The 25,455-nt window shown below is 35.0% G+C and overlaps 1 protein-coding gene across 2 annotated transcripts; it reads left to right on the top strand.

Moving 5' to 3' along the window:
* The first annotated feature begins 2,692 nt into the window (after positions 1-2,692).
* LOC131146634 (uncharacterized) lies at positions 2,693-25,455 on the top strand. Of its 2 annotated transcripts, none has more exons than XM_058096346.1 (5): positions 2,693-3,003; positions 3,703-3,769; positions 5,815-5,951; positions 23,543-23,992; positions 24,705-25,455. In XM_058096346.1, coding segments are annotated over exons 1-5 (1,071 nt in total). In that variant the 5' UTR covers positions 2,693-3,001; the 3' UTR covers positions 25,120-25,455. The 2 variants fall into 2 exon arrangements, with proteins under 2 accessions (XP_057952329.1, XP_057952328.1); XM_058096345.1 differs by having other exon boundaries at positions 2,771-3,199.

Here is a 25,455-nt window from a genome sequence, read left to right on the forward strand (position 1 = left end):
ACATGTGTTTAATTATTTGAATATTTGATTGAGTTTTTGATTGTATAGAATGACTATAGGTTTGTGTACTGTTTATGGAATTTGAATTAACTTAGGATAAAATTTTTAAATACCCAATTCACCCCCCTCTTGGGAATACACCAATTCCAACACTATAATACAAGGAAAAATGTATATTCAAATATGACAACAATATTTAAATTGAAAACAAATTATAAATTTAAATATGAAGACAATGAATTACTACACTAAGTAATTGAAATATCTAGTTTGACGTGACATCACAATTGTAGTCTAAAATATCTTATGTTTGGGAAAAGTCTTAAATTTAGATTTGTATGAATTAATATAAATGTAATATTGTGAGTTTTGGTGTAATCGCAATAGGGGAAAGGGTGAATTGGATATTTAAAAATTTAGATCAACTTTTTACCCTATTTTTAAAACACAACCACTCTCAGGGTTTAAACAAAAATCACAAGACTATAAGTATTTAAACATACAAGTGCGGAAAATTAAATGAGAGTTGGGATAGAGAAAACAAACACAAAGATTTTTATGAGGTTCGGCTATTCGCGCTTACGTCCTCACCTCAAGACAACCGTTTGAGGATTTCCACTATCCACTCCTTCAACCAAGGCGGAGCCACCTCATACAATACTCCTTCAACCACGCATAGATACCCGTTACAATACTCCTTGTAGGCGGAGCGACCTCTCCAAACAATATGCTCACGTTTGGCACAGTTCAAAACCCGAACCGCAAAGAATACAAATGAGATAAATATTTTGTGTACAATGAAGTGCTTCTTCAAAAGTTAGTTTGTACAATGAAAAACTTAAAGCACTCTCACAAGATGAGAATGAAGGTCAATAGAGTTTGAGTATTTCTCTCAAAATGATTTTAGTAATAAATGAGAGTAAATGATCTTTGAGAAAAGTGTGTATAATAAATGCTTCAAAGATTCAAGAGCAATAAATGATTTCTCCAAAACTATTTTCAAAAGCATAAGTAGGAAAAGTTAGGGTTTTGCTCTCAAAATGATTTTTGCAAATAAATAAAGTAGGAGAGATTTGATTTGAGAAAAATGAGTATAATAAATGCCCAACAATGTAAGAGTATTAAATGATATTGGCAAAAGTGTTTCCAAGTGTTTTGAGCTTGGTATTTATAGGCAAAAACACAATATGACCATAATATGTCCATTTGACAATAAAAGAATAATATAATTTAAATTTTTATTGTTATTTTCTGCTCAAAATAGCTTTAACTCGAGAGTTCCGATCGACTGACCCGAGGTCCAGTCAATTGAACCTAGGGCGATTTCCTTTTAAGCGCGGCTTGGTCTGCCGGGATGATGATTCGGTTTGTCGGACCATCCTTGCATGAATGTTGGTCGACTAGGCTTATGATTTGATCGACTGACCCCTTAATAAAATTGAGTTTCAACCATGTTTTGACTTCAAAAACATTTCAAACCTTTTGTATTTGTTTATCATTTTTAATAAAATGGTTTTTCATGAAAATTTTGAGTTTCTAGGGTCAATCTATGATCGTTGTTGAGCTTCATATTAGATCAAATAAGATATGCATTTACAATTGAAACTAAATACAATACAACTGAAAAAATATGTCTTTTCACTCTTTGCTCTTCAATTTGTCATGTAATGAGCCACGTGATGTGTGCTTTGAATGCCTCATTGCTTCAATATTGTATTAACTATTTGTGTCTTCTGAATCATAAATCTGTTCATATACTAAACACACAAATGAGATTACTTATGATTTGTCATTATCAAAACGGGATAGGACTTAAAAAGTCAACAAATACAAAATTGTATTTAAATTTGTTCGAATTCAAATCAAAGACCTGAAAACCATGCTCCCAAATGTTGTGCTAGGATATTTTAAAATCATTTTTGACATAAGTAAATGAGAGTATTGAAGTTTTATTTGCTCTTATAAAGACATTTTAGTCACTTAAAAATTTGAAAATTGTTTGGTGTAATTGCCAAAAATGATGGAAGTGAAAAAAAAAAAAATGAAAAAGAATTGAAACTAAAAATCAAGAACTAATAACTTGTTTAGTCAATATTCTCAAAATTAAAACAAAAACGTAGTTGAAGGTATGCTCATTCTTGTCTTTGAATCCAATACCAATCAACAAATATTTATATGAACAATAAAAATGTAAAAAATATCACAGTAGAAACATAATTTAATTACACTAATGTTGCTTAATCATTATATATTTCCATCTACTTATTAGCACTTCAAGTAAGATTATGCAAATTTATTTATAAAAGAAAATAGTTAAAATATTGCTGAATAAAATTATAAAGTAAAAAATATTCACGCACACTGCGTTTGGATGCGTGAATTCTAAATTTTGAATTTAAAATTGAGTAGATTTAAATAAATTTTAATATAATTTTATATTATAGTTTATCCAAATCTCATACAAATCCAGATTCAAATCCTCTCCAAACAAGGGTTAGCATAAAGAAAAAAAACAAAACGATGAAAACTAAAAGTCTTTTAATTATAAAGCAAAGCACTTAGCATATTTCTATGCTCAAACCCATAAAATATTCATAGTTGTTAAATAAGTAAAATCATGCAAATTTATTTAAAAAATGTAGACAAATTTCCATTCCACAATTAAATGGGTCCATGCTTGCGTGCCATTCGTTCCTTATTTATTCATTTTTTTATTTACTGATTTTTTTTTCTTTCCAACAACATTTTTTTACGTCTTCTGCTGTTTGTTTCTTTCGTTGGATCTTTATCCTCTGTTAATATTGAGGAATATAATAATATACGACGAAATTGTTATTGGTAAAACCCTAATTTCATCGTTCGGACTACAGGGATTTTCTTTCTGAAGTGCTTTTATCCGTTCAATTCGTAGAAATTCGTAAAAAAGTGGAACAGATAAAGGGTTCCGCGCGTTTCAAAGTACTCTTAAAGTTTTCGGGGAAGGTGATGAATTCGTGTGATCATGTGAGTGTGCTTATCATCATCTCTGCTTTTTCTCAGCTTCAATGGGTGAATTTGAGCTTCTTCCGCTATGCTGTTTGTTTTCTTCTAGTGTTGTGCGCTTTTGTTTGGGGTTTTGGATTTTTTCAGGATGTACTTCTCGTGTTTCTTTCGTGTTTCTCAAAGTTGTGGATCCCGTCTTGTTTGGTGTTTCCTTTTGGTAATTATTTTGCTTATTGGTTACCGCGGGCATTGTTAGGTTGTGTTTATTACTGATTAGAAGGCAATATTTTGTCACCAGCTCTTGAATAATTGGTTCTAAAAACATAATTTGTGTTGTTTTCTGCTTGGTTTCATCTTTCAGGACAAGGAATTTTTCTATATAAATTATTTTTTTGTTAAAGTTTCTTAGTTTGCAAGTTGCGGTTCTTGAATTTGTAGAATGTAGTTAATGTAGTTAATGGGAAATTTTGAATCCTTTTTTTTTTTTATGCAAGTTGGTTTGTGCCATTGTTGTGATTCATTGAACTTGAATCTTTGAATTGTTGTGCAGTTTTTGTTTCAAGTTCTTATATACTTGGCACTAACAGGGAGAGGGAAATATTTGTGCCTTCTCCTAGCTCGCTCTCTTTTCTGGTTTTGGTAGTGGTTTGAATTCTCACGCCATGATACTTATGTGATATGAGGTGCTTATGGTGCTCTTCGCTCTTTTTGATGAATCAGGTTCTATTATGTAAATGGTGGGGTGCCTGAGCCGGAGATAATGGCATTGGTAACTCATCAGACACAGGTAATTTGAAGAAAACCATGGCTTAGTATTATTAAAAAATAAAGTGCTAGACTTCTTATGTACGTGCTACCTGTGCTAAATTAATAAGGGCCCATTTAATTGAGGAATTTTTTTTTTTCCATTTTTCATAGTTTTTCAAAGAATTGTAAAAAATTTAGCTTATTTTTTTAGTTCTTCAAGTTTTGTATTAAGAAGTTAAAAACAACGAGTATGATTAGTTGTGCAAAATAGTTTTTTTAATTTTTTAATTTTTAGATTTCGAAAGAATTATAAAAAAAGGCAACTTGTTTTTCAATTTTTTAAAAATTATGTGAGGTAGCATTTGGGGTTATGGTTTTTGTGGCTTGGATTTGGATTTATGTGGATTTGGAGAAAACTCAATATGATTTTATACTATATTGAGTCATAATCTACCAAAGTCAAAATCCATGGTTTGAATTTCCATTTTCCATGTTTCTAGTTCACCACTCACTCTAAATTTGAGGTGGAGAGGGTTTCCTGCCTTCCTAGATCCATTTTTTTGGAAAGACCCATGCCTGGGGAATGTTTCTTTTCCAATCCTCTTGCTCGTTTTTTATATCGTGCTTTCATCCGAATAGAGTTATTTCTTTTTTGTTGATAGCGTGAGTAGCCCTTTGGTTTCTTGGAATCTCCATCTTAGGAAACCTCTAAACGATAAGGAGATGGTGGAGTTGTCTTCCTTGTTGTCCTTATTGATTAATTGCAACCTTTCTTTGGGATGGGATGTTCGTTCCTGATCTCAGGATCAACCGGGGGTGTTTACTTGCAAATCATTCTATGAATTCTTGACCATTCCAATTCTTATTTTCCTCTCTATCCTATTATTTGGAAGGTCAAAGTTCCCCCCAGAATAAAAGCTTTTACTTGGTTGGTTGTGCTTAACAAGATTAATACCAGTAACTTGCTGCAGGTTAGGAGACCAACGAAGGCTCTCTGTCCAGATGTTTGCGTGCTCTGTTATAGGAATTCTGTGACAGCGTCCCATCTCTCCTTGCATTTGCAATTTTGCATGGAGGATATGGGACAAACTGCTTGGTATTATGGAAGAGAGTTGGGTTTGCCCCTATTCAGTGGAGGATTTGTTAGCCATCTCATTCCCTGACTTTGGAAGAAGGAATAATAGGGCAGCTGTGTGGAAGAGTGACATATTCGCAGTCTTATGGGGTATATGGCTAATGCATGATGCATGAATATTTTCTGGGAGGAAGTTAAATTGGTCACTGGTGTGGGAAAGGATTCAGTATATGGCTTCTTTATGGTGTGTTGGGTTTGGAATTTTTTAAGGTAGCTAGTTTTCAGGATTTACATAGGGATTGGAGGAATTGGATTTTTTGATGTCTCTCTCTTTTTGTTGTTTCAGTTCTTTTTTCTGGTTTGAACCAGATTTTATTTGGGAGACATGTTATTCTCCGTCCTTGTAAATTCTTTCCCTCTAAATGAAATTTCTTTTGCTATAAAAAAAATTCTATGCTTTGAAACCCAAAGCAAGAAATAAAAAATCTAGAAAATAATAAAAAAATTCTTTTCCAACTTTTCCATATAAATTTAGAAAATTGGAATATAAGGTGCCATTTTTATAATTATTTGAAAGATTAGAAGTGGAAAGTAAAACTATTTCCACAAGCAAATAGTGACAAAACTTTTTATCGTTGTTCACTTCTTTTATACAAATTTCATAAAACTGAAAAATTTCCCAACTTATGTTGTAAATCTTTGAAAAATTAAAATGGGAAAGGAAAACTGTAAAAGAGTATGAACATAACTCAGCATTGATAAATGGGTCCTAAACTAATCAGCCTTCCACATTGAACTTGTGGATGTTCTTTGGTATCTCATTCTTGTCTCTTGTTTGTGCTGCACTGGTTAGAAATAGTGATAATATTTCATGTTTTCCAAGAATTATGGCACCTATTTTTTTTCTTATCAATGCTGAGTTATGTTCGTACTCTTTTTATAGTTAAATTTCGAGCTTCCTTTTATATATCTGAATTATAGAGAGTATTACTTTTGTTGTTACATTTCAGGGTTCTTGTGCAGCATTTCCCTCAAGTTCTCTGTCAGGGACCAAAGGCACAAAGTTGAGACGACAGTTTGTAACAACACTTCACTTGGTTAAAAGAAGAGAGTGCTGTAACTCATTAAAGTGCAGTTTTTGTCTGAGGTAAGAGAATGTTTTAGCCATGCTTGTTCAGTTGCTGTTAAATTAGCTTTTAACTGCAAATAATTGGGGTCCATTTTGAGTGAATGTCAAATCAGGATTCTTGCAGCTGTCCTAAGTACCTTTTTTGAAGGCTTTGTTGTTGCTAACTTGCTGTTGTTTTCTTTCTTGTGCTCTTCGAGTTTCACCATCGGTACATTTCTAAAAATTGTGAAAATAGTGACATTGTGACAACTAATTATTCTTTAGAATGCAAATCTTATTTTATTGCAAGAATGTTGCACACAAAACGGGGGAAAAAAATTCTGATGACTGCACAAATTAGAAGCCTGAAGAAAGATGAATGCTATCAGAGAAGGTGGCTGGACCACTAACTGTAGGCATGCATCCTAATAAAACAGAAAAGGAAGATGTTGAGAATGGTAGGAATAGAAGAAATTGCTTTTTTCAGTTTTTTGTGTGATGGGATAAATAGAAAAAGAGAAGGAAAAAAAAGGGGTTGGCGTGGGAGACTGGGAGCAGCAGGAAGAAGAATAAGAGGTGGAGAAGAATGGAAAAAGTGACTTTCAAACTGTTTTGTTGTACTGTACAGATCATATTGAGACAAAAAAGTATATGTATCATATTCATAGCCTTGTATTGCATATTTGCATGGGCATATTTATCATGCCATGTAGGCAGTGCATTTCATGATACAGCACAACAACAACAACAACAAAAAAACCAAGCCTTAGTCCCACTAGGTGGGGTTGGCTATATGAATCCTTTTCTGCCAATTTATGCGATTATGGACCATTTCTTTTGATAGATTCAAGAATATTAAATCCTTATTCACTATCTCCTCCCAAATTATTTTAGGTCTACCCCTACCCCTTCTACTGCCCCCCACGGTAGCTAAGTCACTCTTCCTCTTAGGTGCACTATGTGGCCTACGTTGTAAGTGTTCATACCATTTGAGTTGCCCCTCCCTTATCTTATTTTTTACAGGAGCTACACCTAATTTACTACGAATATGTTCATTCCTTAATTTATCTTTCAATATTATAACACTCATTCATCTAAGCATTCTCATTTCGACAACTTTTACTTTTTGGATATTATGTTTCTTCGTCGCCCAACATTCCGATCCATATAGCATAGCTAGTCTTATAGCTGTCCTATAAAACTTCCCTTTCAATTTTAAGGGTATTATATGATCACAGAGCACACTTGAAGCACTTCTCCATTTTACCCAACTTGTTTTAACTCTATGCATTAGATCATCTTCAATTTCTCCTTTAGCTTGCATAATAAATCCAAGGTATCGAAATCTACAAGTGCTATTTATTTTTTCATCATCAAGTTTAACTATGTCTCCAATATTCCTCCTATTATTACTAAAATTACATTTCATATATTCTGTCTTATTTCTTCTTATCCTAAAGCCTCTAGATTCCAAAGCTTCTCTCCATAATTCTAACTCAGCCTCTACTTCGTCCCTAGTTTCGTCAATTAATACAATATCATCTACAAACAATATACACCATGGAACCTCTTTTTGAATAATCTTAGTCAATTGGTCAATCACTAAAGCAAAAAGATAAGGACTCAAAGCTGATCCTTGATGTACACCTATGGTGATTGAAAATTCTCTAGTTTCTCTTTCTATAGTCCTTACACTAGTTATTATTCCATCGTACATATCCTTAATGACATTGGTATACCTACTACATACACCCTTTTTTTTCTAAAACCCACCATAAAACTTCCCTAGGTATCCTATCATATGCTTTCTCAAGGTCAATAAATATCATATGCAAGTTCCTCTTCTTTTCCCAAAACTTTTCCATTAATCTTCTTAAAAGATAAATAACTTCTGTGGTAGATCTCCCAGGTATAAAACCAAGTTGATTTTCTGAGACCTTCGTTTCGAACCTTAATCTTTGTTCAACTACCCTTTCCCATAGTTTTATCGTATGACTCATAAGTTTAATTCCACGATAGTTATTGCAATTTTGAATATCTCATTTATTTTTGTATATAGGTATTAAAGTGCTTTTTCCTCCATTCATCTGACATTTTCTTAGTTTTTAAAATTGTATTAAATAAATTAGTTAACCATATAATTCTTTTATCACCTTAGCGTTTCCAAACTTCGATTGGGATGTTATCTAGTCCCATAGCCCATTTTTCATCTTTTTTAGTGCAAACTTAACTTCATTAACTCTAATTTTGCGAATAAATCTCATATTTTTAGTCTTTTCCTCATTTGACAATTCTAAGTTTAAGCCTTCTATTTGGTTTTCATTAAATAACTTACTAAAGTAACTTCGCCATCTTTCTTTAATGTCTTCGTCCTTAACCAAGATATTATCATCCTCACTTTTTATACATTTTACATTTCCTAAGTCCTTACTCTTCCTTTCTCTAGCTTTAGCAAGTTTATATATATCTCTTTCCCCTTCTTTTGTACCTAATCTATCATACAAACTATTAAATGATCTATATTTAGCTTCACTAATGGTTTTTTTTGCATCTTTTCTTGTCTCCTTATATTTTTCAAAGTTATCTTTGTTTCTACATTTTTGCCATGTTTTATACCAAATTCTTTTTATCTTTATGATTTTTTGTACATCTTTATCCCACCATCAACTTTTTTTGCTATTCGAGAATCTTCTCCTTGATTCACCTAAAATCTTTTTTGCTATCCTTTTAATAGAGTTAGCTAATCTATTCCAAAGAGTATCTGTATCTATCCCATCCTCTATGGTCCAATCCCCATTTTGATAATTTTATCTTTAAATTTTATTATATTTTTTTCTTTTGGGTTCCACCATCTAGTTCTCTTACATTGTTTTATTTTATCCTTTTTCTTCCATTTTTTAATACATATATCTAACACTAAGACTCTATGTTGTGTGGTTAGACTTTCACTTGGAATAACTTTAGAATCCTTGCATGATAAACGATCTACCCTCCTAATTAAAAAAAATCTATTTTACTTCTATTTTGTTCACTTTTAAAGATTATTAAGTGCCCTTCTCTCTTCTTAAAGCAAATATTCATTATACTAAAATCATAAGACATAGCGAAATCTAAGATCATCTCTCCAAACTCATTTTTGTCTCCATATTCATATCCTCTATGTATCTTCTCATAATTTTTATTATCTCTTCCAACGTGTCCATTCAAATCTCCTCCTATAAATATTTTCTCAGTCCCTAGTATGCCTTGTATAATACTATCCATCTCTTCCCAAAATTGTCTCTTAAGATTTTCTTGTTAAGCTGACTTGAGGAGCATAAGCACTAATGATATTTATTATCTCTTGTCCTAATACCATCTTGATTTTTATAATTCTATCCCCTACTCTAGTTACATCCACAACGCTATTTTTTAAGTTTTTGTCTATAATAATGCCTACTTCATTCTTATGTTTTTCTTTTCTAGTGTACCAAAGTTTAAAACCCGATTTATTAATTTCTCTAGCTTTCTCCCCCACCCAGTTAGTTTCTTGAAGGCAAATTATATTAATTCTTCTTTTGATCATTGTATCCACAATTTCCATGCTTTTACCCCTAAGCGTCCCTATATTCCAAGTTGCTAATCTAATCCTAGTTTCTTGAACTAACGTCTTTACCTACCCACGTCCAGAATGATGCAGGAACCCTCGCATATTTGACACCGTACCTGGGCGCCGACACGGCGCGTCTCTTCGGGGCGACAACCTAGCCCACCCTCGCCCACTTTTCGATACACCTGGGTGGTTCAAGTGCAACGCGTTGCTTGTAAAGGACGCCCCAGCAAATATTCGGTAAGGATTCATATCATAGTGATCTAACAAATTTAACGCTAGCTGTCAGCTACCTAACGCAACTCTCCTCCTTTACCTGGGCTTGGAACCGGCTGTGTGTGAAAAAATTAGGATATTAAGTGTATCACAAGCGGAGTTATTTCATGATACAACACATATTGTAAAATTCTGTTGTATCTTGTGATACATTTGGTTTAATTGGTCATACTTCAATTGGTCTAGGCAGTTGAATTTTTCCTTTTTCATTTTTGCCTTCTATAAGGCATTCCTAGGCCACAAGGCTCCCTATTTTGCTAGGGTGGGGGTATGGTCGTCGCCTTATTCCTGCTTTTATGCAGAGAGGCTTTTCCTTGGACTTGAACCTGTGAGCAATCGGTCACAAAGCAACCTTACCGTTATTTGGAGGCTGGCCTTCCTTTTTTTTGGCCTTTCATGTTGTGATAAAACTGTAAAGGCTATAAGACCTTTTAGCCTTAGTTTATTGCATCTATCCTATCTTTTGTTCATCCCTATCAAAATCAAAAACTTTGGTACCCCTAGGCCACCCTAGAAGCAAGTATTCTTCTTTTCTCACTCAACAAACGGGGGTTTTTTCAATAAAGTGAAAGTTATTTAAGTCTGTTCATGCCTTCATGGTCTTAAATTTCCACAAAATTGTTGACACTTACGCTTTCCATCCCCCTCAAATTGCCTTCAATTTCCATCTTGCATAATTTTTGTCAAAATTTCAATGAATCATGTGGAATTTAAAGGAATCTTAAAATTTTTGCAAAACTTGTCAAAATTTTAATTATAGAACGAAATTTCCTTGGAATTCAAATCTGAGACTTAGACGCAAAGTGAAGTTTCTCTTTTAACTTATCTAATTGTTTTGACTGAAACAAAATATTATACGAATGCTTTTGAAATTATATGAAAAATTAAATTTACAACAACATTTTATTTAACTATTCATGTCTAAATTATCTTTATTTGTATAGAAAACAATATTTATTTGATTTATGAGCTTCATTCATATTAACTGAATATGTTTAATAAACATCATATTATGAATATGCTGAATACGCACGTTATATTAACTATTGCACCTCATATACAACATAGATGTATTTAATTTGTAATATATTGGTCATAAAACTTACATTATTATGTCTATTAACCATTTCTAGAGTTTTGTAAAAGAATTCCATGCTTTACTACTAATTTCCATCATTTTTTCATATTGAAATTGTAATTAACATCAAAATCGAAATTTCCGTACCTAGGAAGCACTGGTAACGGCACGAGACATGAATATGACATGATACCGACATGGTAATACGACAATTTTGGAAAAATGAGGATATGAGATGTTAGGGATACATGAATTAATTCATATAAAAGTGTATACATATATATATATATATTGCAGTGTATTGGTCCTGAATTAATTCATATAAAAGTGTATATATATATATATATATATATATATATGCATTCATATTGCAGTGTATTGGTCCAACAACAAAAACACAACTCAAAGGTGTGGCTAATATGTGCAATGGGCATGTCTTATCAAGAAATTAAATATATATATATATATATATATATATATATATATATATATGAACAGAGAGTGGCAAACAAACGATGGTTTTATTCTATTTTATTTTATTTTTTGGGAGAGGGCAGGTGGTTCTGGGGTCAGGAGGTCCAGTGGTGCTCTACAAGGCTGGCACACAGGCACTAGTGCTTCAAATCCCAGCCACTCAAATGTCAAAGAACCTCTTGTCTCTCAGTATTTCAACTTCTCCTCAATTGTTTTATGAGATTTTATTAACAAAATTAAAGAGGGCAACTAAACACCGCATTTCGGTGCAAGAAATGTCTTGGAGGTGTCCTAGTCATGACCAAAAACAAAAAAAAATTAATTAATTAATTTCTAACACATGTTGGATACATGTCTTGGAGTGTTGGGCAGGTATTGGTATCTAATACGTGTCGGACACTAACACTTTAGGCTTCCGGAAGTGTCTCTGTTTCCTAGTTTTGCACTTCTGGAGCTTTGAAATTTTAGTTGAGACTTTGATTCTGTTTTTGTGGGGCTTTGTTGTTCCTTTGATATTGAGGATTTTGTGGTTCCTTTGGGTTTTGTCGTAGTTTATTTATTGTGGCATGGTGATGTGTGAAGCTTTTTGGACCTCTATTTTATTTTAATTTTTGAGTGTGTGTGTGTGTGTTTGTTTTTTTTTTTTTGGTCGAAATTAGAGAATGGTTGACAGAGGAAAGGGGAAGAAAAAGGCTGAACCCATTATGCTTAACGCTCAAGTTAATGTGCAAATATTGTGGAAGCAGACAAGATTGGCATGGAGCAATAAGAATCAAAAGCCGCTTGGTTAAACTCACAAGGATGTAGCCCATTTAAAAAATATCCCAATGGAAGTTCATGATTTTTAAAGAAGTTGGAGACCTTGATGAAGAGGAAGGATTTTGAAGAGGATAATATTGAGTGGTTTGAAGACATGGAAAGAAGTGGGGCCAAAGTTACCTTCTTATCATGGATTGAGAGTACATTCTTGAACAAAGAATTAGGAAAAAATGAAGTAGAAAACATGACACATCGCTAGAGAAGTATAGGGTGAATCTGAAAATGAGAGGTTGCACATATGGGGGTTCATATGTAAAGGCCAAAGGGGAATTCACTAGCTAATTTGTTGTTTAAGGGCTCAAGTGGAATGGATGGTGCTTTAGCTCATGTTACCACATGTGACATGTAGATGTGAAAGAGGAAATCTTTGGGCCCCATGTAGTGCCCATTGTATTGACTTGAGGCTACAAAACATTTAAGAGTTGCTGGTCTATAAGACACCATGACAAAAGAAAAGGAGGATCACTATATATATTTCTAGTTAATCTTGGGTGTTGAGCATGATGAGGAATTTTACAAGCAACTGGTATTTGGCTCAGCTGACGGTGACTATAGCATCTTTGAGCAAAGGGCTGTACTATTTTTGGAAGAGTCGCTTATTGTCAAAGAAGAGTGATGCCTTAGCTAAAGAGATTATCTTATGTGATTCTAAGTTTTGAAATCTGTGATTTTTTTTTTTGTGAAGAGTTAATGACTTGGGGATGGAGATGGAAGCCATTTAAGTTCATGAACCACGGTGCAAATTGAGAAAAGTTTCAATCATATGAAAAAGAGGTACTCTCATGTCTGGGAAATTATTGCCAATCATTGGAATTTGCAACTTCGTAGGTCCCTTCATGCCATGGTTTATTATCTTAATCCCAAGTAAATTTCTAGGTTCTTAGTTTCTTATTTGTCAAATGATTCAATCCTAAGAAAGTTAGTCAATAACTTGCTCCTTATTGTAGGTTTGGGAATAATCCCAACTTCAACCGCAATAGTAAAGATAAGATTGGCCTATATACTACCTTTGGAAGGAGGTGCCTCAATATTCTTACACGGTGCAAGATTGATGCACAAATGGAGAAGTTTCATAATGCCAAAGGTCTATTTGGAATGAGTATGGCCACCATCACTTGAGATAAAATAAAAACAATCAGGTAAAAAAATGGTCCTAGTTCTATTCTCATACTACTGTCCATATTTCTTTGCCATTCCTTTAGAATCTTTTTTGTTATGACATTATGATTGTGAATTTGGCTGTAGCTAGAACCTTTCTTCTTATGACATTATGATTGCGAATTTGGGTGTAGCACCATGGTGGAAGAGTTAAGCGATTGAAGGCAAGGAGTTTGAATAGGCTATGTGGATCCTTAGAATTACTTGTAGTGCCATGTGTTGGAGAGAAACTGTAGCACAAAAGAGCAACAAAGAGTCAATATTCTTATTTTCTTGTTGTGTATAATACCAACTTGGAGATAACACAATTTAAGAAGTAAGTGGAAGAAGGAACATGCAACCCTTTTTGTCTATCCGGCATGGAATCTGATAATGAGTGGATAATGGGGAAAGAAGAAACATGCCTTTCGAGGGACACTTCTTGGGCTGAGGTTGATTAAGGAGAGCCTAGTAAGAAAAGATCTGCTAATATTTTATCATTATAGTCTATTATGATTAATATGCTAATTACTTAGTAATTCACTACTTATATTAGTATTTAGCACTTAGTAAATTAGAAACTAGCCTTGATGTTTTGTGCCAAGGGCTTTATTTTTATCTTTATTTTATTTGATTTTATTTATTTATTTATTATTAATTTTAAGGATCAAAAGACTTGTGCGGGCTAATGAAAGGGGAGAAGAAGGTTGTTGGAGAGGATGAAGCTGGAAAACTTTGATGGTGAAGATGAAGAGGAAGAGGAAGGGGAGTTTCTCGATGATGAGATGAATGAAGACCGAGGTTATCAAGATCAGGATCCTATGTAGGATTGTTGGAGGGGGTTCACTGGACCAGATCGTAGAATTGGATCGAGAATTGTAAGGTTCTACCTATGATGTAAAATAATAATTAAAAATCAATGTACGTGGAACTTTATAACAATTCTAAAGACTAAAAGCTTAGTTAGTAGGTAAAACAAGTTTAAAACATATTGTAAGAATGTAGCTCAAGAATGATCATGATAAAAGGATGAAGGAGCAGAATTCAGAGTTTTTTAGTAGGTCATAGTGAACATTGAAAACTGAAAAATCATAATACAGTAATAAATTCAGTCTGTAAGTCAATCATCAATCATAAAAAAAATTGGAGATTCAGAATTCAGAGTTTCAGACCATAAGAAGAAAAAGGAGAAGAAGAAGACAAGGAAGGAAACAGGAATCTTGAGAAAGAAAAGAAGAACAGGAGAAGAAAAGAAGAAGAAAATAGGATGGTTTTTCTCAATATTTCAAGAAACTCTCGATTTAAAATGTAGAGAAGGAACTCATCAATTTCAAAGCATTCCTCTCTTCTTTGCTTTGGAACACAAGAAGAAATCTCAAGTTCTCAACAGCTTGTTGCCTGCTGTTGTCAAAAAGAAGAGAGCTCTGCTGCTGCTGAAACAAGAAGAAAGCTCAAGAGCTCTGTCGATGAGTTTCGAAGGTCATCTGCTGCTGCTGAAGGACCTAAAGGCTGCAACTGGTGCACCCTTTGCTGCCGAAGGAGTAAGAACCTGAAGGCTTGCTGCTGCTGCTGCTGAAGGCTCAAGAGTCTTGCTTCCAAAGATGAAACCCAACTCTCTAGTGGTCTTCTTTTAGTGTTTACCCAAATTTTTGAAGGCAGCCAAATGGGCCAAGAGAGATCTTAAGAAATCTATTTGGACCCTTCAAAATTACAGATCAGGCCTTCTTTATGAAGTCCAAGACCTGAAAAATCCAGTTCCAGCTTAAGAAGTAGGATCATGCTATCTTACCTGGGATCGCAATCCTATAATCATATGCGATCCCAGCATGATTTTGCTATGAGTTTAGTGGATCCCAATTATCCTTACAATCTGGATTGAGATGGTGTTTTTGGCTTGTGGAATCGTGTGATCCTATGATCTGGATCGTAAGTTTGACAACCATGATGAAGGCATTGAGTATGACATTGACATAGATCTCGGAGACGATGTTTTGGATGATTGACAGAGATTTGTAGATATGATATTCTTTTGCTTGCTTCTTTTTTTTTGGGCTTTTTGACATGAAAAAAAATATTAAAAGGTGCCAAGGGGTGCTAAGCCCGAAACAAACACAATATTGTGTACAAGATAGAAATCTAACAAATTAGTTGTATGTCCTAAGATGTTGCCAGCCAGACCCTCCAGAAAGTCTCTGAGGCCATCTATCCTTGAGAGAGGAAGAGGAGATGTTTCAGCTCCTTAAAAAGCCCCCCCTCTCTCTCTCTCTCTCTCTCTCTCTCTCTCCACTAAGAAAATGGTGAGAGCAATTAAACTTGTAGGCTTTGTTCTCTCTGTACAAGAATTATTACCTCCCCAAGACCAAGGATCTTCCTCAGCTGATCTAACTGCTTTCAGCAAAATCAAGAAGGGACAAAGACAACTTCCACAAATTCCTTGTCCAAGAATAATGTGATAAGACAGGGTTAATTGATTTAGCTGAATTTTTATGAAAATCATCAGAAACTTTCCCTTTTTTTCTGATGTTTATCGATAGTCAACACCTTGGCTGCTGTCAATCCCTGCGCCAGTCTTGTCAAAGAGAGTAGAAGTTTCCAACTCCCAGTCTTGTGTATTTTTTACAAAGGAAATGTTCCAGGTCATATCACTAGCCAAGGAGGCAAAATGAGGCTATTTAAAGCTACTTTATCATGGGACAAAGCGGAGAGCTCTGGGAACTTACTTTTCAGGAGAGTAGGTGTTTTTGTGTGGGGGGAGCGGGGGAGGTGTCTCCATGCAAGTGGTCATGCCAAAAGAGAATGTTGCTTCCCCTTCTCAAAGTCTCAAAGCAAATCAAAGCAAAGAACTCTTTCTTCCCTTGTTGTATCAACTTCCTAACCCCAACTCCATAGGACTCACTTCTTTTCTTAGAGATCCATCCACTGTGTTCATAGGCGTATTTAGCACCAATAATTTTCCTCCACATAAGTCCATTAGCTGTCATGAATCTCCATAGCCATTTGCCAAGGTGGGCCTTGTTAAAGAAGGGAAATGTTTTAATATCTCCCCCCCATCTCCTTCTTTTTGACTAGATAGTATTTGAAATCCTCATCCATTCTATGCTAAAGGAATCTGTTTTGAATGTCTTGTAGTCTTTTGGAAATTTGGATCGAAATGAGGATACTCTTCGTAAGAGTGAGTTTTGCGCCCTTAAAAAGGTATTGTCTTTTCTTGCCATCTAGCTTCTTCTCAAAATCTTACAACAATAGGATTCGTCTTTGAATCTGGCTCCAAGGGGGAGATGTTAAATAATTCAAAGGGAAAGCCTCCACTTTGCATCCGAGAATCCTAGGTCAAATCTATCTTTCAACTCCACCTCTAAGTGGGATGAGGGATGAGCTCATTTACCCCCTAATTTACCTTCAGCTTGGAGGCAGCTTGTAAACAAGTAAGAAAATTTTTTTTTTTCCCCTTTTTGGGGTTGGCCGGGGGGGGGGGGGGGTGGGGGTGGGTTTTGGGGATGATGTTGGAATTTTAGCCAAGGTATTACAGCAGTTGGTGTGGCATGGCGGGGATTTAGAGCTGGGGCAAGTCACAGGTCAAATGCCACTTGGGCTGCCATTGTGTAAAGGATTTGGGTTGCACCCTCATTATCAGCTATAGCTTTTGGTGCAGGGAAAAATGGTTGTTCCTATGATATGCTCATATTTTAGAAGTCTATTTGAAATTTTACATGTGTTGTCCGAAGTTAAATGAGTAGTTGAGTACACACATAATTATGGATGCTTATTGGTTTTTTTCTGGTTCGCATATAGTGAGGAAGGATGTCTATCTTAACATTTATGCTTATTGGTTTTCTGGGCACATGGATGATTGTAGTTGTCTATGTGACTCTTTGGTGCTTATTATGAATCAGAGAGTTATATAGTTATACACTAGTTTTTAGGTCATTATTGTTATATAATTGTGTTCTCTTACTGTTTGTGCATCTCATGGTTCATGATACAAATTTTGATTTATGATGTGCAAAAAATGGAAATCAAGTTATGATCCAATTCTGAAGTTGACACCTGTTATATAGAAGAGCTAATGAAGATACGACATTTATTGCATATTTTACAGCTTCTGTATGCTTGAACTCTATGTTTCTTTTGCATCTAAAATCTGAAAAACTAACTTATCAAAGAATTTGAAAAGTAGAACTCTGAGGAAGGAAAAGATCGTTCCATTATATTTGGGTGAAAAGCACTAACCTCTCGAGGTTTCAGGAAATAATAGTAATCCCTTGAAAGATATCTGGAAAACAAAACAGCTTAACTTATTGTTGCACCTAATGTTTTAAAAGGTGTTATTGAGTTGTGCCTCCTCAATGTTTTTTCTGCCCAAAACGCGCCAGCTGCAAATGTGAAAATCCCCAAAGATGTACTCTTTCTTGTGCTGGGTGTTCACACCAACAAAAAGGTGCACCTTTTTACGCCTGTAATGGAGATGAACACGCAGAATAGGCCCCCTATTTTATTTATTTTTTGATCTCATAAATACAAAAGAAAGAAAATATTAGGGCTTCTTGCTTGTTTGTTCCTTCAGACTCTTCAGAGCACAAAGCCTCCATTGGGAAATTCCCCTCCCTGGGGATCAACAATGCTTCAGGTAGTCAATCAGTTCAGATCTTCATACTCCTGCAACTTTTGTCTTCTTAGGAGATCTCTCTCGCATGTCAAGTACCTGATTCAGATCTTGGACACTTAAGCTACTTCAGTATTCTCCAAATCTTCACACTTTAGCGAGCTGCAATGACTGTAGGAGGATCTGTATTGGATGATCTCCCTTCTATTGCATTTAGAGATTATTTGAGGGAGTCAAGAGAGATGAGGGATTTATTCTGCATAGCTTGTTGAGAGAGGGAAGACTCGAGATGTGGGGTCTTTAGTGAGACATGCAGCTCATTTTAACCAGGTAAGGCACATGGTAGTGACCTTGTGATGCATGGGCAAGGAGTTATGGACCTCTGGTGTTCTGAGTTTAGACCCTCTGTTAGCTATTTAGGGTTAAAGGTTATGTTATAAGTTTTATTTTAATTATTCTAATTTCTATAATTTTTTTTATTATTCTAATAAAATTCATATAATTTTGGTATATATGATTTAATTATGTGTATATATATATATATATATATATATATATATATATATGTTTTCAATAAAAACTGAATACTCCAAAAGGCTAGTGTTTCAAGGCCTTGAGGCCTTTGCTACACCTCACCAGGGGTAAAATGCTTCTCTTTATGCCTTTGCCTTTTAAAACATTGTGCAGCCAACAAATGCCCCACCCTGCGGTTGCTTAGGTCAAGCAATTAGAAAGCAATCCAAAATGCTAGGTCAGCATTATAGGAAAAGAGAGATAAATAGAGAGGGGAAAGGGAATTAATGACTAAACTTGCGAGGAATCACCAAGCTGAACAAAAAATAACACAATATCTCAAATATTCAACTTAACGAGAAATGCATTAAAACTAGTTATTTATTGGACTATTATTTGGGTCATACAAAAACCCTAAATGGCAGTTGCAAATAATTTCTTAAGGATTTGATGACTGCTTAAAATTCCTATGAAATTTAGAATATTTGAAAATTTACAAAAATACTATGATATCTGATAAAATTAGCAAATACAAAAAATTTCTGAACTTCATAAAATCTTCTGTCACGTTTTTTCTCTTCCCAATTCGAGTTAGCATTGTGCTGTTTTTAATGCCAAGTCAGCTGTAGCATTGTACAATATGCAAATGTACATGGAGAGCTTGACACGAATACAAGAATGTTTTCTGCTCTAGACACAGAAAAGAGCAGTAGAATGCATAAGCCAGAGGTCCCATATGAACATCTGTAGACTACAGAGTTTCTGTCATGATGAGAGTTGCTCTCTATTGCTGTTCTCTCTCTCTCTCTCTCTCTCTCTCTCTCTCTTTTTCCAAAATTTTGCGAACCTGGACATGCCAAATTGAGAATTCTTCCAATTTTTTTGAGTTTGAGGATAAGATTTTTGAAATTTGAGAAGGGTTTTGTTTATATCGTGAAGAAAGGTTGGGCTTGAATTTGTTGAATTAGGTTTTCGGCATCTGTTGCTGGATGACTTTGCATTGCTTGTCATTTGTGTTCATCAGGTTGTAGGCATTCATCCGTGACAAATTTCTGGGAAATTTTTGTATTATGTGAAGAATTGAAGTGGAGTGAGCTAGCTTCTTATATATAGGTTTGAGTTAAAATGTGGGCCACCGTCATGTTTTCTTTCTGTGTAGTAAGAAAAGAGATCTGTGGTGAAATTTTGTTGAGATGCTGAGAGATGTTGGTTTCATCAACTGGAGTTGGCTAATTTGACTCGAGCAACAGGGTGGGAAGCTGCAGTGTTGGAACTAAGGAAGTTCAGTCTGAGAATGAGTCATGGTGATGCAGTATGGTGGATGAGCTGTTTTTATTGATGATTGAGGTTTGAAGGGTATGGAGGTTGAGGAAGGCGAGGGTAGCACCAAGAACGAGCTGTGAAGCTTGGGGAGATCAGATGTCCAGTCTTTGTGCTTATACATTTTTTTCACTGGAATAGCAGTGGCAGTTTTTCTTTAGTGGATGCTAAGATTGATTAGATAGTGACTGAGATTGGGAATGGAGTTCTTTGTGAGAAATCAGGGCTGAGCAGTGAGATGGAAAGGAAGAGTGATTTTGTTATGATTTCAAAAGTAAACCAAGGATGAATTGGAAGAGGTCTCTCATGTGTCCGAAAACCTAACAGTTGTCTTGGCAGGGATTAATAACTTTTGATGACATTGTAGGTAAAGAACAAGGTCAAGGGTTTCATAAAAAAAGTGACAGGATGCAAGGAAGCAGGAGAATTCTTCCATAGGTGATGATCTTTTACCCTTTCCCATCACTGAAGGAGATTGCTCTGATTCTGTTAAAATTAGTTATTGATGAGTTAAAGATAGTGAAGCTCAAAAAGTAATGAGGGAGTTAAAATGCTACAGTAATTATGAAGGCAGAGACTGGGAAAAGGATTTTCTGAGCAAGGTCTTAGTTTTTAATTCGCTCAGTGAAGACAAATTTAGTGAAGGGGACATCAAGGGGAGGCTGCCCATGCACAAACAAACAAATGGAATAACCCACACTTGCATGGTGTAAAAAAAGTCAAGAATTACATGAGTGTTGGTAAAAAACAACACACTATGCCAGCTCATAACAGTAGCAATCCAAGTTTCTTTAAACTCTTTACTAATATGCAAGGGTGTAGCTGAGTCAGAAGCTCTCTTGCATTTTTCCCTCCATGCTAACCAAAAGTTGTCTTAGTTTCTTTATTTTGTCCTTTTTTTTTTATGACTTCTTGCCTATCTTTACTTTGTAACTCTTTTTTTCTCTTGATAATTTTTCTTTTATTATCTTAGAAAAAGTCTGACATAATTTTATCTACGTTGTATATTTAGTTTGTATAATCAAGATAGATCAGTTAGGCTATTTCTTTGTTGCTAATTGGATTTAGAAAATTGAAGATAGAGTACGAGAGGTCTTTGCCTGTGGTTGACAGGAAGAGTTAGTAACACAGTTACCAGAAAACGATAGCACCCTAACGAGCCACGTATGGGTACAAATACTCTAGAAATGTGGTACATTTTCATTCTGGAATGCTAAATCTAACAATTCTAAGTTTTATTTCAATATTTTTTTGTATAAAATATTTACTTATTAATTAAAGTGGAGAATTATCACATTATAATTCCATTGTAATCCATTATTTTTCTCTTTCACAGAAGAATATCTCTTCTAGATTTTGAAACACTTCAACATCCTCCTCAAAATATACAAGGGCCATTTCATATTTTTCACCAATATATCTATGTACGTATTCCCTTGACATTCCACATTTTTGAGCTTGTGCCATACCAAGATCCTGTTCCTGTTCCTGTTCCATGAACCGGAACATTCTGCATTCTAGGTGACAATGGCTAGGAATACAACTAGAAGGTCGTAAAAGTAATCGTAAACTTGGTAGTGCTGACTTAGCAAGGAGAAACAAAAGAAGAAGAGTGTGGTTGTCAATTAGCATTTTAGATTTCTTTTCAGTAGCTTAGGGGGGTTTTCATTGGATGCACTGACAGGTTATGAATTTATTTTGTTTTTCTAACCGGGGTTTAGGGCTGTTTCTTGGAACCTCCCCGCTGGGGGGGGGGGGGTGGGGTTGTTATTGTGTTTTGCCCCTAGTCATTTTGTGAGCAATTTTTGTGGTGTAACAGTCACTTCTTAAACACTTTAAAGGTTACACACTTTAAAGGTATATAGATTACTTCATTATACAATTAAAGGTTACTGAAGTATTAGGGCAAAATATACTCAAGCTTCCTTGAGATTTGGTGAAAAAACCCAGACCTCCTCTGAGGTTTTAAAAATTGCATGAACCTCCCTTGAGGTTTGACAAAAAGATGCGAATCCCTTTTAAGGTTTCAAAATTTCCACGGAGGTCTGACAAGAAGTTGCAGACTTCCCTTCATATTTGGCGAAGAGACAAGACATGGAGGGGGTGTAATTGTGTAAGTGTCCCTAAAGCAACTGTAAAGGGAAGATCTGTGAGACTTTTGAAAGCTTAAAGGAGGTCTGTGTTTTTCACCAAACCTCAGGGAAAGTCCATGTATTTTTAGGGTAGATTAGTGTTTTTGCCCAAAATATTAATAGGATGTTATTGCAAAATATAATTGGAGGTTGCTAAAAAGATACAATTTTTTGAGTTTATTGTGAAATATAATGGTCACATTTTGTTTTCCTCTTTCCTTGGCCGATGAACAATTGGTATTGGCTGTCTGGTGCCCCCCATTCCTGGGGGAAGGAAATGAAGAGAGAGGGGCATGGTTTTAATTACAGACATTGTTTTCATACATTTTGCAGCTGTCTTAGCATTGCATAGGACCATAGATTTTGACTTCTTCCTTGACATTTTCATGGACGCTGTCGCAAAAATCTGACTTTGAAGTGGGCTTTGTGTGCATCTCTTTATATGTTAGACTTGAATATTTTTTCTTCCGATTAAACATTTTATTTTTGCAGTTGATTTCACCTCATTTTCTCAGTTTTTTTCGTAGCTACATTGTTGAAAGCATTTACTGTTGGAAAACATCTTGGTTTTTCATATTATTAGGTCAACCCATCTGTTGACATTTGATTGGTGAATTCTAAATGAAAGCTGGAAGAAGTGTAAAATCACTTAACATGATAATGTTGAATTGTTTTTTTATGCTTTTTTTCTTCATACGGTGCTAAGCCTAAAGCAGGAAGTCCTTTTGGTTAAAACACTTGGATAATGTTTGGTTTGCGGAATGTTTATTCCTAGGAATAGAATGGATAAGAATTTAGAAAAAAAGGTCACTCATGCAAAGTTTGTGTTATTCCATATTCCATCAAATATGGTTTATAGGATAGGAATATACGGGAATAGCCATTCTTTGTATATTACATGTTATGGATTCATAAACTTTCTTGCATTGTCATTCGCTTTTTGATGACAGCACATCTTCTTTTTTTTAAGTTATCAAATATTTATGTTATGACCATTATATTCATATAAATAGATCATCTACAAATCAAACGTAACCTTAAAATTTTCTTTGGTTAATGATCTGGAACAATATTAGTGTCCCACCCTGTAATTTTGAAGAAGTTGCTTCTATGTTTTCTGTGTACCTTCACTCCTTGAAGAAAGTAAAGTGCTTTAAATTTGGTAATTAATGCCTGGGTGTTAGTTCGATTTAACTTAAATGTGTTTACATATATTGAGGTCCTTTATTTCATCATGGGACATGTATGTCTCTTAAATTTACTTTCTGTGACCAGATCAAGTCGTTGTGGTAATTATTGAAAATTCCAATTCCTGATACAGAGTACTTGTTTTTTGGCTATTCTATTCCTATTTCTGATTATCCCATGTTTTGATTAATTTTGTATATTTCTTTACATATTTTTTTTTTAGGATTTGGTGGGTTAACATTTCATGCGAATGCATTGAGCTTGTTTATTCTATGGTGTAATGAATGAGGTTATTTCATCTGATGGACATCATTACTTTAAGTGTTAGGCTGGTTAAAGAAAATGCATTGTGCAATTTGCCAATTCCAACTTTCATGGGCTGTCTATACATATTCTTGTGTTAACTAGAGTTTGTGGATGGTATTGTTTAAAATCTGTTTGTTCATTATTTTAGCATATTTTGAGCAATTAAATTCATTTTATTTGTATCAATTATGTAAGGCTGCCTTCTGTTCGACGGTCAAATGGAAAACCTTTAAAAATTTCAGCCTTCAAAGGTAGTGCTCAAAATGATGAGACAGGAGGCAAAGCCAATGCGTCAAAGTTCCCCAAGAATTCTATTGAGCTTTCCTATGCACCACAAGAGAGTGAAGAAAGTGTCAAGGAATCTCCAAAGGTGCAGAATGCCCCACTTTCCTATTCCTCTGAAGGGAATGAGACAATGGCTGGATCTGCTGCCATACATAACCTGTTCAAGAAATGGTTGACAATGTTGCGCACGCAATCACCGAATAATGTGGCTGGTGAGATTTTAGGGGGCAGATCACCACTGAGACAAACTTCAGAAGCTCAAAATGGGAACCAGCAAAAGAAAAAAAATGAGATTTGGAAGGCAGTTTGGTTCTACTTTCTGGGTTTGGATGTAACCATAAAGATACCCTTGCTAATATTGTAAGTAAGACATTCCTCCCTCCCTTTTTTCCCTTCTCCCCTTGTTCATTTTGCATGGGTTGCTCGTGTGCATTATGAGGTGTATGTTAACAAAATGTGGAAAATGAACCAAAGAAAACGGACTGGACACAAGTGTATTCCACTTTCATGACTCCAAGATTTGAAATCTTCTCTTCTGTCGAGTTCTCTTCACCCAAAATAGTTCTTGATTATGTTTCTGACCCCAGACAATAAGTGCTTCCTTGTGTTCAGAAGCATTTCAATTTGGGCGTCTAAGCAATATTCCAAGTTCTGCCATAGTTGATGATTAAATGAGTATCACCACTATAAGAGTGGTTTGAGTTCCACAGTATGCTATTATCAAACTGAAACTGATGATTTTTGAAGTGTGAATTACTGTTGTATGTTCTAGTCTAATCAAGGTCGAAGACACCAAAATACTCTAAGCTTAACTGATGTGTTTTTGGCTATGGTGGCGGGAGTTTTATTGCAGCTTATATTGTATAAATTATTTAAGTTGTGTGTGTTGCATGAATCAATTATGTTACTTTTGCTTTGACCATTATTTTTTTTCTTTTTACATATTTTTTTGACAGGCATGCATTCATCACAAAAAAAGTCATTAGATTTTTGTTTTTGTTTTGTTATTTTTTTAGTTTAGTTTTTTTTTGTTTTTCTAACTATTGCTGCTGGATTGCCTCTGTATTTGCAGCATTCCTTTGTACTTGGCAGTTAATGTTTTTCATGGGGCTGATGTTTCTAAGGAGTTAGTTCCTTTGTGGGTTTTTGGGCCACTGATCATTGCACTCTACATCAAGATGCTGCAGGGGATATGGGCACTCTATGTCTTCTCCTTCAAACAGACAGTTACCGTGGCAAGAAACCTTCCCACTTACTACCTTTTGGTCCATAATTATGTTGCCCAAGGGAAGTTGAAACATGACATTCGAGCTTGTTTTTGGCAACCTGTGGTGGATCTTAAGAACATGGACTACAAAGAATTTTGGAGAAGGAAGCTGAAAGTTTTGCAAGAGTGGGTGGTGGAGAAGTACCAGGATTATGTGGAATCAATATGGCCTCATTACTGCCGAACAATCAGGTTTTTAAAGAGGGCTAATCTCATCTAGATTTTATGGCTGTAATTTGAAGCAAGACCCGGGGGAGAGCAGGCAGTGGGGTGTCTATAATCGAAGAGGTCTTTCTTAAAATGTCTCAGGAGGCAGAGATTAAACGAAGCTGGAAACCCCATTTTGGTCTCGGGTTCTCTCAAGTCTTCTTTAGGAGGTTCAAGATTACCACATTTAGAGTGGTTTGATTTCTGTAATATTTTTTTTGGAAAGCAATTATTTCTCATTCTTCCAAGTTTCAAAATGATTATTGTTTTCCCCTTTCTTCTGCATTCACTTGTACCCACTGTATTCTGAGGTTCCATAATGCGAAAAATGGAAATGGTTACAACTGTA

Source organism: Malania oleifera, chromosome 13 (genome assembly GCF_029873635.1).
Source record: "Malania oleifera isolate guangnan ecotype guangnan chromosome 13, ASM2987363v1, whole genome shotgun sequence".
Classification (NCBI taxonomy): Eukaryota; Viridiplantae; Streptophyta; class Magnoliopsida; order Santalales; family Ximeniaceae; genus Malania; species Malania oleifera.

Bases quoted from the DNA above. Each gene is read 5' to 3' on its own strand.
- LOC131146634 (XM_058096345.1), top strand. From the start codon at position 3,045: ATGGGTGAATTTGAGCTTCTTCCGCTATGCTGTTTGTTTTCTTCTAGT. The intron at 3,200-3,702 runs GTAATTATTTTG...TTGATGAATCAG, and splicing joins TTGTTTGGTGTTTCCTTTTG to GTTCTATTATGTAAATGGTG. The intron at 3,770-5,814 runs GTAATTTGAAGA...GTTACATTTCAG, and splicing joins TGGTAACTCATCAGACACAG to GGTTCTTGTGCAGCATTTCC.